Source organism: Anabrus simplex, chromosome X, assembly GCF_040414725.1.
Source record: "Anabrus simplex isolate iqAnaSimp1 chromosome X, ASM4041472v1, whole genome shotgun sequence".
NCBI lineage: Eukaryota > Metazoa > Arthropoda > Insecta > Orthoptera > Tettigoniidae > Anabrus > Anabrus simplex.
In genome coordinates this window covers 202746920-202766387 of record NC_090279.1, presented here as the reverse complement: position 1 = coordinate 202766387, position 19468 = coordinate 202746920, and the positions used below count along the sequence as shown (strand labels likewise).

Sequence of the window (19468 nt, the reverse complement as noted above, 5' to 3'; positions counted from 1 at the left end):
TTGCAACACCGGAGCGGAAGCTATTGACCGACAACCAATATATGGGAAAGTGTTTGTCACAAATAACAAAATGTATTCAGTGTATCTTTCACATTTGTTAGGTAAAGATTCCTCTTAGCCAAGAAAATGCTGTGAAAACTATTGTGTTAATCGAGTATGGATGAAGCATTCGTTATGCCACTAATGTGATTGGTGCATCAACTGCAAGTGTCCAGCATGCTCCGAGACAATTTTGTGAACTCTGTGCCAATCAGAGATGATGTGGACAAGGCCAACGAGGTTTACAACTGCCAGAGATGACAGGTTTCTGGTCCTTCAGGCTTTGCGAGATCGCATCGCTAATGGCGCCCAGGAAATCGTCTTGAGGCAGTAAGAAACATCACTTGAAGTGAGAGTAATGAAAGATGACTACTTCCGGAAGCCAATTTGAGGTCATGAAGACCCACCACTGATGTGCAGCTTACTCCCCAGTACCAAGCAACATGAATGGAATTTTCTGAATGTGCACCGATGTACTGAGGAAATGTTAACAGAGCATGACATCCCATTTGCTCCATTTGTTGAAGAAAACGCCAGACTGACGCAAGACAATGCCTGCCCATATGTTGCTCATTTTGTGTCAGAATTCCTTAGTAATGTTGGGAGTACAAACACTTAAGTGGCCATCACAGAGCTCATACCTCAATCCCATCGAGCATCTATGGGATAGGTTTGCGAGAAACAACATCAAAATGTTGACAACTTGAATGGAATGTGACCAGCACTGCTGGAGGAGTGGGTGCCCATGTCCCAGCAAACAACAACATGTCGCAGCGCAAGAGTCCATCATCGTAGTCAGGGGAGGAAACACACAATACTACTGTGAGGAAAGTGATCAGTAACAACAAGAGAACATTCAACTACAAAACACTAATATTTGCAGATAATGTTCTGATCTGGGGTGAAAATGAAGCAGAAGTAGAGGAGAAACAATCTTTCGAATGGCAAGTTCAAAGAACATGGATTAAACATCAGTAAAACAAGAAATGTTGAAATGACTATCAAAAGGAAAGGTACACATTCAAAAATGTTTCTAACTTCAAATACCTTGGAAATATCATTTCAAAAGATAACACAATAAAACAGGAAATACTTAATAGGACTTTGAAAACTTCTCAGTTTTATTTTCAAGTGAGAAATCTACTATGGGATGACAAAATACCTCACAAAGCAAAATTGACCATGTTTCATACCTACTTCATTCCAGTTCTCACCTACGGACTCAAAACATGTACACTATATAACAAGGCCAATAGTAAAATCCAGTCAACAGATATGAAATTCATCAGAACAATGAACCAAAAGACTAAGAAGGACAAGATTAGAAATGAAGCAAAGAGGAAGGAGACTGGCATCAAAATACCTGTTACCGAACTTTTAGGAAGATGTAGACTATAATGGTTTGGACATGTTATGAGGATGGACAGAATGAGAACAGCCAGGAATTACGTTGACAGAGAAGTGAAAGGAGAGAGATCAGTAAGAAGGCCAAGGAATCGATGGAAAGACACAGTGAAATTGGAAGTCAGCAAGAGGAATGTCAAGTGGAGGACATAGAACAGAAACTATACTTTGACAGAAAGAAGTGGCAAGTGCTTGTACACCACACCAGGGCAACTTTGGTTAATTCCTCGAGCTCAGGGACTGGACGTTAGTGTTTGTCTTAACACACGCTACAAATCACCACAGCGAATAGAAATGGTACCTGGAAGTAAAACTGGGCTAATTCCAAACATAGTACAGACCCTGGGATATTAGGAAGAGGAAGAAGAATACCATTTGCAGCTAAGGAATAAAATATGCAAATAATCTAAAATCTGCCCCCTACTTATTAGATGTAAGCAAGAGAGAAAAGTATCAACTTACCTTACTGGAAAAGACTTTAAGGCAGACATGACATTTGAAGAAGTTCATCATTTGATCACTATGCACGTTCACTTGATGGTCGTCACGATCTGCAATGCGCCAAAACAGATTCTTGCAATGACGGCACGAATACGCCAGATGAGGAGTTGGCACCTCCTTCTCCAAATCCGTGCTGTGAGTCTGCTGGACGTGTTGACGCATAGCGGGGCGTGTTCGAGCCTGGACCATGCAAAAAGGACACGAGAACAAGTCCGCTTTCTTGAAGGCCTCTTGTTTCCCACGGTACGGTCGCAGCGAGAAGCCGTGCAAGGAACTCATGTGCCGAGCCAATTCTCGCGCCCCTTCTTCGGCAAAAAAGTTGCCCTGACAGATGTCGCAAGCCAAGCTCCGCTTGTTAATAGTTGGTCCGTCTGTTTCGAGTTCCTGTTTTATTACAAGATCTTTTACGGGTAACAGTTGGTCCCCTGGCTCGTTTAAATTTCCTTGACTTCTTTCCGCTCCAAATATTTGTTGCATTGTTCGCTCCATAACATGTTCACTTTCAGGTCCTGATCTTAACGCAGACCTTGGAGTTTCCTTGATCACAGAGCTTGCCCCCACTCCCTCTTCCTGCTTCTCTTCACTGAACGAATTTGAATCTCCACCTCCACTTTCTAGTTCTCTTCTGCCATCGTCAGGCTCTTGCTTGATTTTAACTGTTGAGGGTAAATTATTTTCTTCAATTTCTTCATCACTAGTATCAGTGAAGACACATTCAACCTCTCCTGGATCAAACTCTGCCTCGGTCGCCTCCGCTTCGGCATTTGCTCGGTGTTGTTTTGTTTTTCTATCACTAGCAGGTGTATATTCTTCATCATCTTCATCTGATATATCGTTATCGCCACCTTCACCCTCTGAGGGCAGAAACTGTTCTTCATCTTCGGAACTTGCAAGTTCACTTGAAGAATCAAAATTGGGATCGTCTGTTGATTTGCTGGCCCCGTGCCTTTCACCATTCTTCTCTTTTGCATTATCTGCTTCTTTGGAATGTTTCCTGCTTCCCTCGCTTCTTGTTCTGCTGTTTCCTTCTTCGACAGTACTGGTCATCATCGATACCTCCTGATCACTCAAATAGTTAATTTTCTTTGCATTAGAAGCACTCGACTTTTTAGGACCTGGTTTGCTTTTTCTAGCTTTTATTGACTGTACGTCTGCTTCAGTAGGAAGCAAGCTATCCCACAGGCTGGAAGTACCTCCACTAAGTTCAAAATCCCTGAAATCTTGCTCATGACTTTTGACATTTTTTTCCTTTTTAGTAGTACAGAGATCTATGTCAAAAATTAAATTTGTTTCGAGTAAATGTAAAGCAGACGGCAGCCCTATACTGTGATACTGTATGTGTTTGAAGATAGAATTGATGTCCTTCATAAACGAAGTAATGTCCGCATTGCACAACGAGCAACTGACCGACAGGCTCGTTTCACTGTATTTGCACTGGAAGAGATCAATGCCTATTCCGCTGCCAAAATCTTCTAGAGCACTGCTGTTTTCTGTACAATTGTGCACCGTACGCAGATGCTGAGTAAACTGATTATGCATTGTCGGTACCAAACTACTGCAATAATGGCACATATGCAGGTTGTGATCTTGCAGATAATGAGCAGAAAGTTCGTATTCCTGAGAGAACGACACTTCGGGTGGACACCCGACGCGACACACGAGATCACCGTGATCCTTGGCTGCATGCGCATTACGTGCTGACTTACTCGTAAACGTTCTGTCACAGTATCGACACAAGGTGAGGCCTCGGCAGAAAAGATCGTGGGCAGGTTTTGGCACTTGCACTGAGAACGGATTTGTACACACGGTGCATGATGAAGTAGATGAGCGGCGACGGAGTGAATCATCGCTGCTGATTGCGGTCCCTGAGTTATGAGAGGCATCATTATTGGAAGATTCATCCCCTAATCCTGACAAGAGACCCAATTCTGTCCCTTTGGCTGTTACACTACTTTGTACATTGCTAGACGAAGGCGCTGGTGTTCCCTGAACTGAGAATATTACCCCTTCACCAGTCAAAAGTTGTATGAGACACAACAGAGAAAGCCGATGGTACGAGTAAAAATGCCCAAATGTCTCTGTTCTCTTACGTTCCTTACCACAAAGATGGCATGTAAAGGTCCAAGCAGAAGCACCATTAGCTCCAGTGTCCCAACGTCGCACAATTCGCACTTTCCCCTCTTCTACCATCACCTCAGGAGCCACAAAATGTTTCCTGCGAACGTGGACGGCATAGTACGACTTAGGTCGTACTAAAACCCCACAGAACTGGCAATTCCGGACATCATGACCCAACAGGTAATGCTCTGATAAAGTCTCCTGCGATGGCAAGCTAGCCTGACACATATCGCACTCTAGTGGCAAGTGAACACTGAGCTCATGTTCTTCCCTCATCTCTCTGGATTCGAAGAGCTCCGCACAAAAGCGGCAGTGTTGCATGGAATGGTTCATCACTAGATGCATGACGAGCTTCTCCCGCGAGAAGAACCATTCCCGACATAGGTCACAAACGAATGGCTGCTTACCAGGTCCTATATCGTCTTTCTGGGCAACGATCGGCTGTTTCTCCCCAAGACCTTTCACCGATAAACGAGGAATTGCATTTGAGTTGACTCCAGCACTCATGATTGTACCTGTCATTGGCTCTGGTGGTGCTGAAATGACTGGGGGCTGAGGCGTGGACAAGGGGACGGGTTGCAAAGATGGAATGTTCTCTACAACAGGAGGGGCAAACTGAGACCAGGACTTTTGGTGCATTTCTCCCAAATTAGAACTGGATGCCAATATGTGTGGCAGGAGTAGGGGATTGAAAGGAGAGGATGAAGATGACGATGAAGAAGAAGATGGCAGGTTGAGGTTAGACTGGTTTAATTGATGCTGTTGTTGATGGTGATGCTGATGCTGATGATGATGATGCTGCTGCTGCTGCTGCTGCTGCTGCGCTTGTTGCTGGTGATGGTGGTGGTGGTGTAGTGGTTGCTGATGTTGCTGCTGTGACTGCTGCTGCTGTTGTTGCTGCTGCTGCTGCTGCATCAGGAGAGCCAACTGTGGCAGCTGGAAACCCATTGCAAGCAGTGGATTCATTACAAAAGGGTTTATACCGCCACTGCCAGCAGAGCTGTGTTGCATGTGCTGCAAGGAGGAAGGACCTGCGTCCTGATTGGTGCGTCGCTTGGTCTCCTCTGAGCTGTCGGCAGGGAGAGGGAAGGATTCGATGCTGCCAAGGCCTCTCGGCTCCTCCATGCCCATACCGTACATGTCGATTCGACCTCGAGACAACATCTTACTCTTCTTTGGGTGGAACAGAGGATAACTTGTCCTCTCCAGGCAACTTTCTCTTGCCTCATCATCACTCATTCTCGACAAAGACAATATTACTCTGGTACACCATTTATTAATACCAGTCGCACACAGATTAAAATTGCCTTTATGATTTGTACATTTGTCAGATATTTTGCAGATTTTTTTATTTAAGTTTATAGCAGTAATAGTAATAAAAAAGTGTCCATTTTGTACATTTGATTTATTTTTTATTTGTGGGAGTTATTCAATAAGTCACTTATCTCAGGTATTAAGAAGTGATTGCTTTTATGAAAAAAAAGTTATTATAACAAAATGTAACAACGAAAACCTTGGTATTATATTACTTAATGAGGTTGCAAAAAAAATCACTTTAATGAGCACATCAAAGAATAACTATATATATTAATGAACCTGATTTGTTGACAATGGACTGCCCTCTTTGGTATTTTGTGTGTATGAACATTTAACAATCCTGTAAAAAAATCCAGGCTATTGCGCTTTTAATAACAGAAACCAGTAACAACTATGGAAACAGTGGTGTATATTGTATGTGGTATATATATATAATATATATATGTATAAAGAGATATATCTGCAATATTATAAAAAATTATTCCTGTTCTTGTTATGTAAGTGTAGCACTATTTCAACATAAAAACTATTGTACGGTTGGTTATTTCTGAGGAGAAAGAAATAATTGATAATATTTAAGGCATAACTGTATTATTTTAAAAATTGTACTGGCTTGTTTCTATTTTTTTTTCTTTGCTTGAAATGGATTTTTTTTTTCTTTATTTGATACTGGATTCCTTGGTTCGACTAGGATCTCCTTTGACTATCAAAAACAAAAGAATCATTTATTGGTAATTTCCCTGAGAACTAGTGGTATACAAGTAAAATCGAGAGAAAAAAAAGTGTTCTCGTTTTATGTTTGCTTGACGAGTTTCCTCTTTCCAATCCTTCCTTCCTGATCCTTTGTTTCCGTTCCTCTACTTCTTCCTTTCTTTGTTCCTATTTTTTTTGTAGTTGTTGTTTTCTTAATTTTTTTGAATCCCGATCTTCGTCATTGTATGTTTATGAATATTAAAAAAAAAGTGATCCCTCCAAAGCAACACAAAAAAAATTAACTTTCTTCCCATTTCTCAACTTTTCTTCATCTTGAGGGGGGTGGTTTCCAAGACTGCAACAAAAGAACAGAAAGAAAACATCATTAAACAAAAGAACTGATAGGCTTCTTAGTTTCCATTTAACAAAATATTTTAAGAACAACATTTTGCTGAAAACCTTAAATAAATATTACAGTAACACATCAAATTGACTGGAAAGTATTTACAAGGATAGCAAGTCCACTAACTACTGTTATGTGTCAATTACACTGATCAGAAAACCCTCTCATGGATTTCTCTTTGGGAGGTTAGTCATGTTAAGCACATGAAATACGGGAACCTTTTCTTTTTTTCTCAGTACAAGTCCTTTCCTGAAATTGTTCCGACTTGTTAGTACTACAACTTATTTATTATATATGGGAAAGCATACTTTCTTCCAAATTGAACAGATGAATGCCTCAACCATCATCATCATCATCATCATCATCATCATCGTTCCACTCCAGTCACACGGGTGTGGTTAACAGGCCTCCTCCACTCCTCAAAAAACATTTTATTTCAAACTAAAGAATAAATGTTTTTAAAAATCTCTTTATTTAAAGGGGAAACTGCAATCAGTTTTTCAATACAGAGGCGTTAACAAATTTTTATTTCCAGGCCAATGCATATGGGAATTTTGAAATGGTAAGTCCCGTCCTTGTCATTTGAATTTTACAACTGATGAACTTTATTAAGTATCCGTATTGACACTGTTTAATCAACGAGGACTATATCAGGAACCATCCAATCCACACCTTTGGATTGGTTACCAGTTCTTTCAAATATTCCACCTTCTCACAAAGACAAATGGCACTGAAGAAAGAATGGGTTAAATGCTATGACAATCCTCTTTTACCAATACATCAAGACTGCCTACATGAAGATCTCAGGCTGAAATCTACGAACCCTTCTTGGTTACTAGGAAAGAGGCTAGCCCAAGATGAATTTCATACTAACACTGCCTGGCGCGATGGATGGGCAGCTTCAAACCCTGACAGATTAGGTCTAATTTCGGATCCAGTTATGCAACCTCCTGGTTTCAACTTACCCAGAAAAATCTGGTCATCACTTAATCGGATCAGAATTGAACATGGCAGATGCAACTTCTGGAAACACAAGTGGAAGATTACCAGCGACCCTTATTGAGACTGCTCTGACGTGCCTCAGACCGTTCAACATATCGTCATGGAGTGCCCACTCCGAAGATTCAGTGGGACAATAAAGGATATCCACGAGGCCAGTGATGAAGCTGTGAGTTGGCTAACAAAACTGGACATTCAACTTTAGCAGCAATGCAGATATTGATGAGCTCAAATGTATAAATATTGTTTGTTTATTACTTACTGGTTCTGTGTGTATAGATGAAACTGTTTTTCGTGTAATTGTACATATTTGTAAATAACCAAATTGTAACAATGTATCCTCATGCCATACGAAATATATATATCTCAAAATCGAAACCCTTCCACCGTCCAATGTATTTATTATGTTATCAAACAATAACACTTCTTTATAAGGATGTGTTTCATCTCTAATACGAGACATCTTCAGCTTTGTAATACATAAAAATGACATGACACACATTAATTAAAACACACATAATAAATTATTAAAAAGTCCTTTAAAAAGCATGTTATATGCTGTGGTTGTTATCTTCTTCGTGCGGAAAAAAAAAAAAAAGCTTGTATATTATATCATTTTCACTGGCAAGCGATTAAAAGTCTTTAAAAGCAACGTTAAGCCATGTACCGTGTGCGTTTTCTGTCATGAAAGGTAAAAATAAAGCAAGGGAAATTCCTCTCAATTATAAACTGACTGCCAGTAGCAAGGCGAGGCAACACACATTCAAGAGGGATCAGCAGGGAGGTACAAGATCTAGAACATACCATATGGAACTACAGTTTGTAATCATGAAGAATTTCCCCTGCTTCATTTTTACCTTTCATGACAGAAAACACACTAAGTACATAGCTAAATGTTGCATATGTGTTTTAATTACCGGTAATGTGTCTCTTGTCATTTTTATGTATTACTAAGCTGAAGATTTCTCATATTTAGAGATGAAACATGCCCTTATAAACAAGTGTCGTTCCTTGACAACATAATAAATGCACTGAAAGGTGGAAGGTTCTTGATTTTAATCTTGACTCTATGTAAAACTGGAAGTCCCATAGCTATGATCGTATTATCAACAGCCATGTAAAACTACAAGCAAGCCATTAATCATCATTTAATTAGAGACAGGTTGAGGCTTGGGTTACTTTCCAGTCTGCAGTGGGATGGCTTTAATAATTTGGACTAGAGAAAGAAGATTACATCTGTACATACTGAGAAGGGTGTAAGCAATTTGGAAAACAGTGTACACATAACTGAAAAAGAAAAATCATGGTGATAACAGTGACAGTTGACAGGTTATGTTTGCGGTGCCTCAAAAACAAAACTGTATTCTGCTGCTACCAGTGTAAATAGTTTGAATGCGATTGCATGTGAAGTCAAACGACTATTCTGCTTGTAAAAGATTAGTGAAGGAGAACATTTTAATTCACACTGAGCTGCTGTCAGTTGCTGTCTGTAATTTCTGTGGTGCATATGATAGCATCATTTGTTATGTCAGTAAAGCGTTGTGTTAAACTTTAAATAAATTATCTCAAAACTATATTTTTTCCACATAAAGGTACAATTTTGTCAACAAGTCTACAGAAACATCTTTCTAACATGTAGGTTTATGTTTGATGATAAATTCCTTTTTAAAAGAAAGCTCATTCTTACTTCTGCTCTATCTGTGGATCACTAGAAGAATGTCGACCTTTGGATCCTAAGATTGCAGGTTTAAACCTGGTGGAGGTAAGGTGGTAGAATTTTTGAAAGCCGGAAATAATGTAGATTCCACACTTTATGTAAAAGATCCCTGATGACACATTTCGTATTCACCTGACAAAATTAATTAAAAGGCCAGATCGCCCTATTACTCTGTCACCTGGCCGAGTAGAACGGAACGTCGAAAATGACGAGCAGGCAGCCTGGATGGTAACAAATGAAAAATGCCAGAGATCTGGACTGAAAATGACTGGAAGCATTTGAGATGCGAGTCTGGAGACGAATGCTACAGGCTAAAGGGATTGAAATGACAACAAACCAAAGTTTCTGCAAGAAATTCAAAGGAACAGAGAAATGATGCTAATGATACAAAGAAAGAGCTCAATTCACTGACTATACATCTTGCGACATAAGACCTTTCCTACCAATCTGTTGGAAGGGAAAATCCCGGGGAAAACCGAGGAAAAAATTCCTTGAAGACTTGACACACAATCTTCATTATGGTTCCTGCTACAAAATGAAACAACGAACTGAGGACAGAGAACAATGGTTGCATAGACGAGGCATTGCCTTTAGAAAATGATGATGGTAGCCGATGCCATGGATGACTATATCATTGTTATTCTGCTAGCCAAATAATATTCATTCACTTTCTCTAAGACTACATTTCCTAATTTAATATTCCCTGCATCACCCGACTTTATCCGACTACAGTACATTCCATCATTTTTTGTTTTACATATATCTTATTATTTAAGCTTTTCATCTTGCACTCTTCCTCCAGGAATGTAAACATAAAAAACCATTGAACAATTTCTACAGATTTTCTGCAGGCTCAGATCAAGTATTTTAGTACCAATTCTTCCTTCAGGTCCAAATAATTAAAGCTTTGACAATGCAAACTGAAAAGTAACTTGAGCCTCAAACACTATGTAAAGCTGTCACTAAACAAATAAATAAATAAATAAATAAATACGATTTTTTTGTTTGCTTGTACTTTTACACGACGGCTGAAACGTAATCATAGCTAAAGGACCTCCAATACAATCCGAATGACAAGGACGGGACTTATTATTTTTTTAAATCCCACATGCTTTGGCTAGCAAATTAAACAACTGTAACGCCTCTCTATTCAAAAGACGAAACCTCCTTACTTTCATGCGCATACTCCTTTTCTAAAAAAAGAAGAAAAAAAAGAAAAAAATACTTCGGATGACTGATCGTTTTCACTACTGAATTATTCCAAAACAACAAATTTAAATGTATACTTGTGATGTCTGCTCAGACACTTTTTTTAAAGGTTCAGTTATCAGGAAGGGAGTTGCAAATATTGATAAATCGTCACATGTCTGCGGATGCCTTACGAAAAGGAGTATTATTCGTGAATTCAGTAGAATGTTCAGTAACCGAGGCAAGAGTCAATGCGACGAGTTCCGCCTGTCATCAAAACATTACCATGTTTTAACTGCCGATAAGAAGGTACGCACTGCCGCGACAACTTTATGAGGAATATTAAGACTTACCGTATTATGTTTACTCCCCGACATAAAAACTGAACGGACTCTTTAAATCTTTCCAAATAGTTCTTCAGTTACTCTTTTTAATGCATACTTTCAAAAGAAAGGGGCGTGAGCGAGAACTACGTGGCATGGTCACTGGCTTTTCACTACGGCAGCTGCGGCTCGAATCCCGGGCAATGCGTGTGAATTTTAGAAATGAGGAAAGACGTTCCGAATTCCATAGTTACCTGAAATTACAAGCTTGCCTGCTTTTACAATTTTAATACACACTGCGTAGTAGTTAGGGCAGGGACAAGCAGCGTTTCAGGCAATTTGTAGGGCAAATTATGTAATTTAAAATCGTTCTAAATCCACAAATTCACACCAAAGATGTGCCTTCGCGTAGTAACTAGCCAAGAAATCTCTAGGATAAAGTGTTCTTTCCTTTCGATCGTGGTCGTGTTCGGGGACTTAAAAGTTGGAATTCAAGAGGACAAATTGGGGCAAATATTCGTTTATAGGATGAATTACAGACTGGAATAATTCACCAAGGGAGATGTTCAATAAATTTCCAAATTCTTTGTAATTCTTTAAGAAGAGACTAGGTAAACAAGAGATAGGTAATATGCAACCAGGGGAACTGCCTTAAACGCAGATGAGTGGTGACTGATTGCCCCACCCGCAAATGTGTCAGAAAGTCCACGTACCTGGGTTCTTACAAACTAATAATAATAATAATAATAATAATAATAATAATAATAATAATAATAATAATAATAATAATAATTGTATGGCCTCAGCTACCGTGTGCAGACATTTCAATTTGACGCCATCTGCCTGTCTACTCGTCAATTTCGAAGTTTCGTTTTACTCTAGGCCCACTAGATGGCAGACCGAGTAAACCGAAACTCTCTTGGGCGTCTATGGCTGAGATTTAATGAATTTTGTCGGGTAAACACCAAATGTTTCACCAGAGATCTTTTACATGCCGTCATCGTACGACATGGAGTGTCGAATGGACTTTCTTCCGCCCTTCAAAAATCCGACTACCTCTGCCGGGTTTGAACCCGCTATTTTGGATCGCGGAGGCCGACACTCTACCACTGATCCACAGAGGTAGCTATAAACTCGTTTAAGGCGTCTCTTTTGTATTTTCAAACAACGATGTCGGTAAAGGAAGAAGGAAAATAATGGCAAATAAGTAGGATCTGCCCATGTACTTTCAGGAAAGGCTCAACACCGCAACGATATTAATTAATTAAAAATACTCCAAATTATTTCACAGATAATATCGAACTCAGGACAAAGACGACGTTAGAGTAGTAAAAGATTCAAACTCAAGGCTACAACAAAAACATATGCAAAACTCAACGGACACGATGTTCTCGAAAACAAAATCATCCGCACGCCCTTCCATATTCTGAATGTTGAAATCTAAACAAACATACAGACAGACAGACAGAACAACACATACACATGCCAGTCGTTGTTTGCATCTGTGACTCAGTGAACAGTGAAATGTGGAATACGGGACACCACAACACCACGCCTCTGGAGCGAACTCCCAGTCATCATCAAGTTTAATCGTTGAGCTTAAAGTGCAAAATGAGACATTTCCAAATTGTTCCAGGAGTGAAAGACGTTCCGAAAACATTACAAACATGAGCGGCATGTCTTGTAGTGTGTTCTTTTCCCCAAGTTGCACTAAAGTGTGAACGGAACAAAACAAACAGCTGAATGTCAACCCAAAAGAAGTTATCGAAAATGAAAGAAATGGCCTGAACACAAGAACTCTTACAGGTAAGTTTTTCATGTAGCCTATTCTACAACTTGGTATCAAACATAGCAACATTTGCGGTAGAGCTAGTTATATTCTGCACTAATACATACAAAAGGAAACAAACAACATGGCATTCGATCGAACCTCGCATTCTTCTCATATCTTACCATAACAGAGATGATCTAGTAAAAAATATGTCTTCTTTTACGGTGTAACACACCTATAAAATTTAGTAGACAGTTCAGAAAGAGATCAAAGGTGAGGATATACCTCCCCCAGGATTCGAGTTGGCAAGAGGGGAGGGTTCATCTCTAAATGCGCCGAAAGTTGCACAACGAGAGGGTAAGGCTCACAAACCAGTCGCCCCTTTTTTTTTCTTTCTTTTGCAAAGCGGTGCGTATCAATTAGCAACTGCGTACCTGTACATTTATGCGGAACCGAAGAAAATACATTACTATTAGCATGTTAAATTAAACACTGATAAGCGTTTCATTAAATATAATAATTTCGTGAGGCTATTTTGTAGCCGGGTGCAGCCCTTGTCAGGCAGACCTTCCGATGAGGTTGCGCGGCATCTGACATATGTAGACAACTGCGTGTTGTGGTGGTGGAGGATAGTGTTATGTGTGGTGTGTGAGTTGCAGGGATGTTGGGGGCAGTACAAACACCCAGCCCCCGAGGCATTGGAATTAACCAATGAAGGTTAAAATCCCCGATCCGGCCGGGAATCGAACCCGGGACCCTCCGAACCGAAGGCCAGTACGCTGAATATTCAGCCAACGAATCGGACATTTCATGAAATGAAACGAATGGACGCTCCAATTAACGGTATATTATACTTACCAGCGATCCTTTAATGTAGTACGACCAACCCATTCGTAATTTTTTACAGAAGGCCATGTAAATCAAATTCTACAACTTTTCTGGCTATGGCCTATAAGTGCATTCAATATAACCACAGAGAGGTTTTAGTGTGTACAAGTTTATAACATCAGTTTATTAAGAATAATAATAATGTTGGCTTTACGTCCCACTAACTACTTTTCGGTTTTCGGAGATGCCGAGGTGCCGAAATTCAGTCCCGCAGATGTTCTTTTACGTGCCAGAAATCTACCGACACGAGGCTGACATATTTGAGCACCTTCAAACACCACCGGACTGAGCCAGGATCGAACCTGCCAAGTCGGGGTCAGAAGCCCAGCGCCTCAACCGCCTGAGCCACTCAGTCCGGCATTTTATAAGGTTTAAGGGCTGCGTGATGAAAAATCAGGCGAGTTTATTGAACCATACCATTCAAACAAGACCATTATGGTTGTTCCTAACAAGCGCAACTCCACAGGAAAACACGAAATAAAGATATTAGGTGGAATGCATAAAAATAAGTGCCTACTCTAAATTCCACTTTCTAGGGTATGCAAAACCGTCCGCGTGTGCTCTCACCACTCAAGGTGCCCAAATTTTTCGTGAGTAGCAGTTAGTTCAAAGTCACTACTCGCTTTTTATTCGCATAATCCAAGTGCGCACTCCAATGAGCAGTGTATATGTGTACTGTAGAAAACGTGAGACTCCTCAATGGCATATTCAGGTCTGAGCAGTGTCGAAGCTTTATATACCGTGGCTGAATCTAAGGAAGTTTACGCCCTTCTTAAGTCGCACCTTATTTAGGTTTGATAAAGTTGAGCCGTTGAACAACTATTTCCTGAGTGAAACTGAAGAAAGTAGGAGTGGTGCTTTAAGAAATTATTTTTTGCAAGTTGCCTAACGTACTGTAGCACCGACACAGATAGGTATTACGGCGCCGATGGGACAGGAAAGGGCAAGGAGTGGGAAGGAAGCTTTTTTTTTTTTTTTTTTGCTAGTGGCTTTATGCCGCACCGACACAGGTAGATCTTATGGCGACAATGGGATAGGAAAGGCCTAGGAGTTGGAAGGAAGCAGCCCCAGCATTTGCCTGGTGTGAAAATGAGAAACCACGGAAAACCGTCCTCAGGGCTGCCGACAGTGGGGTTCGAACTCCCTATCTCCCGGATGCGAGCTCACAGCTGCACGCTCCTAACTGCATGGCCAACTCGCCCGGTGTCGAATGTTTAAGTAGCATTTGTAATGGCTGACTCAAAAAATTGCAATTTTACTAAATTGAAAGTAAAAGTAGTAGTAGTAGTAGTAGTAGTAGTAGTAAACGCAGGAAGCAGAACAGGTGACCTTAATTATTCAGAGAAGTAGAGTGGAATAGGAAGTAGGAAAAAAAAGTAGGTCACTGCTTTTCTATCCAGTGGTGGCTACAGAGAGGGAGTGATACTAGACGATTTCCATACAAGCTTGATCTCAATGTGTACCCTTCAAACATATAAAATGACCTAATCTGCTCATTCGCGTTTATATTATTCATTCAGGGGCGTAGTCGGGGGGGGGGGCGTTTACTGGGGGGATTAGAACCCCTCCCCATGGAAATTTTACAAAACAAAAATACACAGGAACTGACAAAAAACAAACCAATAAACATTCAGAGGCATAATATTGTAGAACCAAGAGAATCTGTTGAATCTATTTCCTACGAAGCCTCAAAAGTTGGATTTTAGATTGTAAACTGAACATACCATTTGCTGTAAAACAGTTGACCTTGATGGTATTGTTCTTGTTCTGTATTTTAATGTAAGACTTTGTAGTGTACTGCAATCTGAATATCAACATAATTAATGATGATGACGACGATTTTTGTTTTTTAAAGCGGCCTAACATCTATCAATCAATCAATCAATCAATCAATCAATCAATCAATCAATCAATCAATCAATCAATACTGATCTGCATTTAGGGCAGTCGCCCAGGTGGCAGATTTCCTATCTGTTGCTTTCCTAGCCTTTTCCGAAATGATTTCAAAGAAATTGGAAATTTATTGAACATCTCCCTTGGTAAGTTATTCCAATCCCTAACTCCCCTTCCTATGAATGAATATTTGCCCCAGTTTGTCCTCTTGAATTCCAACTTTATCTTCATATTGTGATCTTTCCTACTTTTATAGACGCCATTCAAACCTATTCGTCTACTAATGTCATTCCACGCCATCTCTCCGCTGACAGCTCGGAACATACCACTTAGTCGAGCAGCTCTTCTTCTTTCTCTCAGTTCTTCCCAACCCAAACATTGCAACATTTTTGTAACGCTACTCTTTTGTCGGAAATCACCCAGAACAAATCGAGCTGCTTTTCTTTGGATTTTTTTCCAGTTCTTGAATCAGGTAATTCTGGTGAGGGTCCCATACACTGGAACCATACTCTAGTTGGGGTCTTACCAGAGACTTATATGCACTCTCCTTTACATCCTTACTACAACCCCTTAACACCCTCATAACCATGTGCAGAGATCGGTACCCTTTATTTACAATCCCATTTATGTGATTACCCCAGTGAAGATCTTTCCTTATATTAACACCCAGATACTTACAATGATCCCCAAAAGGAACTTTCACCCCATCAACGCAGTAATTAAAACTGAGAGGACTTTTCCTATTTGTAAAACTCACTACCTGACTTTTAGCCCCGTTTATCAACATACCATTGCCTGCTGTCCATCTCACAATATTTTCGAGGTCACGTTGCAGTTGCTCACAATCTTGTAACTTATTTATCACTCTATAGAGAATAACATCATCCGCAAAAAGCCTTACCTCCGATTCCACTCCTTTACTCGTATCATTTATATATATAAGAAAACATAAAGGTCCGATAACACTGCCCTAGGTCATTAGCCCCTAATGGCACGAAATGTAATAATTCAAAAGTTCAAAATCATCCACTGACCAGAATAAAAAATGTGATGAAGAATGAATGGATGGATGGAAGGATATGAATTTAAAACAATCAGTGGATCCGACCCAGAAACTATCATAAACAGTAGTATTATTGACCAAGCGACTGCTTCTAAAGCACAAACCTGAATCGAGGATGCTTTTGTCTAAAGGGGTCCAAAATCCAGATCAACGGCCCCTCATAATAGTACTTATCGCTAGTAAAGTAGAACCATGGTATTTGCCATTAATCGTAGCGTACACCCACGGTGTTCCATACATTATGGTACTACGCACAAGTACTGTACGTTGCACAGGTAACGCAAACCCATGGTGTTCCTCACCTAGGAGTACTAATCACAAGCAACACACACCCACGGTGTCGCTCAAATAGGGGTACTAATTACAGGCAACGCCGTGGTGTTTCTCACAATGGTACTAATCATGGGTACTGGAAACCCACAGTGAACCACTCTCAGCTGCTACTAATCACAAACCTATTGTGTAACTAACATAGCGGTACTACTCGCAAGTAATGGCGACCAATGGTATTTCTTGCGTGATGGTACTAATCACAAGTAGTTTCATAATTACTTGTATCACTGACCTTATAAGGACAAGTCTAGCATGCCCGCAAAAAAAAAACAAAAAAAAAAAACCACAGACTCTTCACTGTGTTCCATCATCATTTTGTAACTATAACACGCCCCCATCACCCGATCCTGGCTACTCTACTGTATTCATTTACTACAACTGTGACAACAGAAATGGGGTGGAAGTCCAGTGAAAAAAAGGGACGAGCACCATCTACATACAAAAAGTTCCAATAGGCCCTACTTTAAAAAAAATGGGTGTTGCTGACTATATTTGCAAGGTTAACTGCCCAACCCAAGAGCTTTTGAGGAGAGTCATTTTAAAATTTGAAACAGTATAGTTTTTCAATTTTCCAATTTAATATAAATGTTAATGGTGATGCCAATTCAACTACAATTTGTAGGTTTGGAAAAATATTCCAACTATTGTGAGGAAGCAAAACAAAAACTGCAGAGTTTACAATAGTGAAATCCATAACTGTCCATGTATACAAACACTTTCAAAAGTACACAAAGCAAATCTATATTACATTAAGGACTGTTAATTTGATGGTCCTATGAAAACAGTGAAAACCATGACTTTCCACAATAGCAAACACTTTCACAGTTCAACATTATTTGATCCTAGCATAGAGGTCAAAGGACAACTCTAAAAGTCAATATTTCAATCCTTGAAGTTTTAATTCTCTGTTCTATTTCTGTTTTTAAGGTTGTTGTAATAAGCACATGCTTTATCAAGGGTTGACCGATGTATCCACTGCATGATGCAAAAGTGCAAACCAATAAATTGACTTGTTTTTGCCCTTTTCACTGAGAATATTTATAACCACTGCAATGCCATTCATCAATTTTTGGAGGGTTAGTTATTTTTCTCTTGGTCTCTTCAGAGATTATGATAATAATTATAGGACAAACGAGAGACCCACCTAAAATAATGAAATACAACACAAACAAAATGAAAATCACTGAAGACATCATTAGAAACTTCAGGGACGAAATCCGGACCAGCAGAAAGGGAAACTGGCAAGAACTATGCACAGGAATCAATGAAGCCGCAAAGAAAACACTCGGACAGGCTAGGAGGAAAAGAGAAATATGGTGGAATGAAGAGTGCGAGGAAGCTCTCAGGGAGAGGTCCGAGAAATGGAGAAAATGGAAATGCTCCAGAGGAAAGGAACAAATGGAACAATTCAGGCAACAGAGGAAAGAAACATCCAGGACATTTCGAAGGACTAAACGATCATTTGAAAGAGCTCGACTGGAAGAGATCCAGACCGACTTTGTCAAGAACAATTCCAGAGACTTTTATCAGACCTTCAAGAGAAAACTCAAAGGATACTAAGCGCCACGTTTGAGCTTCAGAAACGAACAGGGTAAAATCGGACTGAACAACCAAGAAAACTGTGAGATATTAGCCAGATACTTCCACACTCTCTTGAATTGTCCTTCCCCAACCTCTAAACTAGAATTTCCAGACATACCAGAGAACTCACAAGATGACGAACCACCAACAAAGGAAGAAGTCAAGGAAGCTCTTGAAAACCTCAAAAACAACAGGGCAAGTGGAGAAGACTCAATAACGGCAGAAATGTTGAAATGGGCAGAACCGGAAATCTTAGATGATCTTCACCAAATCATCAAGGAAATCTAGGAGAAGGAGACAATCCCATAAGAATGGAAAACAGCACTTATCCATCCGCTGCATAAGAAAGGGGACAAGCAGGATGTCAACAACTATAGGGGCGTGTCCCTCCTCCCGATCGCCTATAATATTATCTCAAAACTGCTTCTTAATAGAATAGAAGCGAATCTGGACCAACAACTAGGGGAATACCAAGCAGGGTTTAGGAAAGGCCGCTCCTGTATTGAACAAATATTCAACCTGAAGTCAATACTCCGCCACAGAATGTTGAGTGGTAAGAAAATTGTAGTGTCGTTTATAGACTTCAAAAAAGCCTTTGATTCGGTTGACAGAGAGACTTTGGATAAGATCATTAGGGAATTTGGAGTCAAAACCAAACTGGCAATAATCAAAGAGACCCTAACAGGCACAACCTCCAAGGTAAAATTCCTCGGGCATCTCTCACAATCATTTGAAATCAAGACAGGCGTGAGGCAAGGGGATGGACTATCCCCACTCCTATTCAACTGTGTGCTAGAAAAGATAGTGAGAATATGCAACTCAAAACTTGAACATCAAGGGATAATCCTGATCTGTCTAGGGAGAAAATCAGGTGGGATTAAAGTCAACTGCTTGGCTTTTGCTGACGACTTTGCTATACTATCATAAAGTCCAGAGGTCGCAACCATCCAGATTAACCTCTTGGAAAGAATCGCCAGCCAAACAGGACTGAGGATCTCAACAGAAAAGACCAAATTCATGACGAACATCAAAGATGGACCAAAATTCCTAGAAACAGAAATAGGACGGATAGAAAGGGTCAAGAAGTTCAAGTACCTTAGTGAGACGATACAGGAGAATGGACTAGAAAAAGCTGCAGTGGAAGATCGGATCTCAAAAATGGAGAGAGAATATGGCTTGACAAAAAACATCTACAATAAGAAGAGCTTATCTTGGAATTCCAAATTAAAACCTTACA

At 40.1% G+C, this 19468-nt stretch overlaps 1 protein-coding gene across 1 annotated transcript in view; it reads right to left on the bottom strand.

Annotated features, from left to right (window-relative positions):
* LOC136886783 (uncharacterized) overlaps positions 1-5301 on the bottom strand; it is an 84648-nt gene extending 79347 nt beyond the window's left edge. The window contains exon 1 of the mRNA XM_067159589.2: positions 1906-5301. Within this exon, the coding sequence (XP_067015690.2) occupies positions 1906-5301 (3396 nt within the window). The remainder of the gene's footprint in view (positions 1-1905) is intronic.
* Between the last annotated feature and the right edge of the window lie 14167 nt (positions 5302-19468).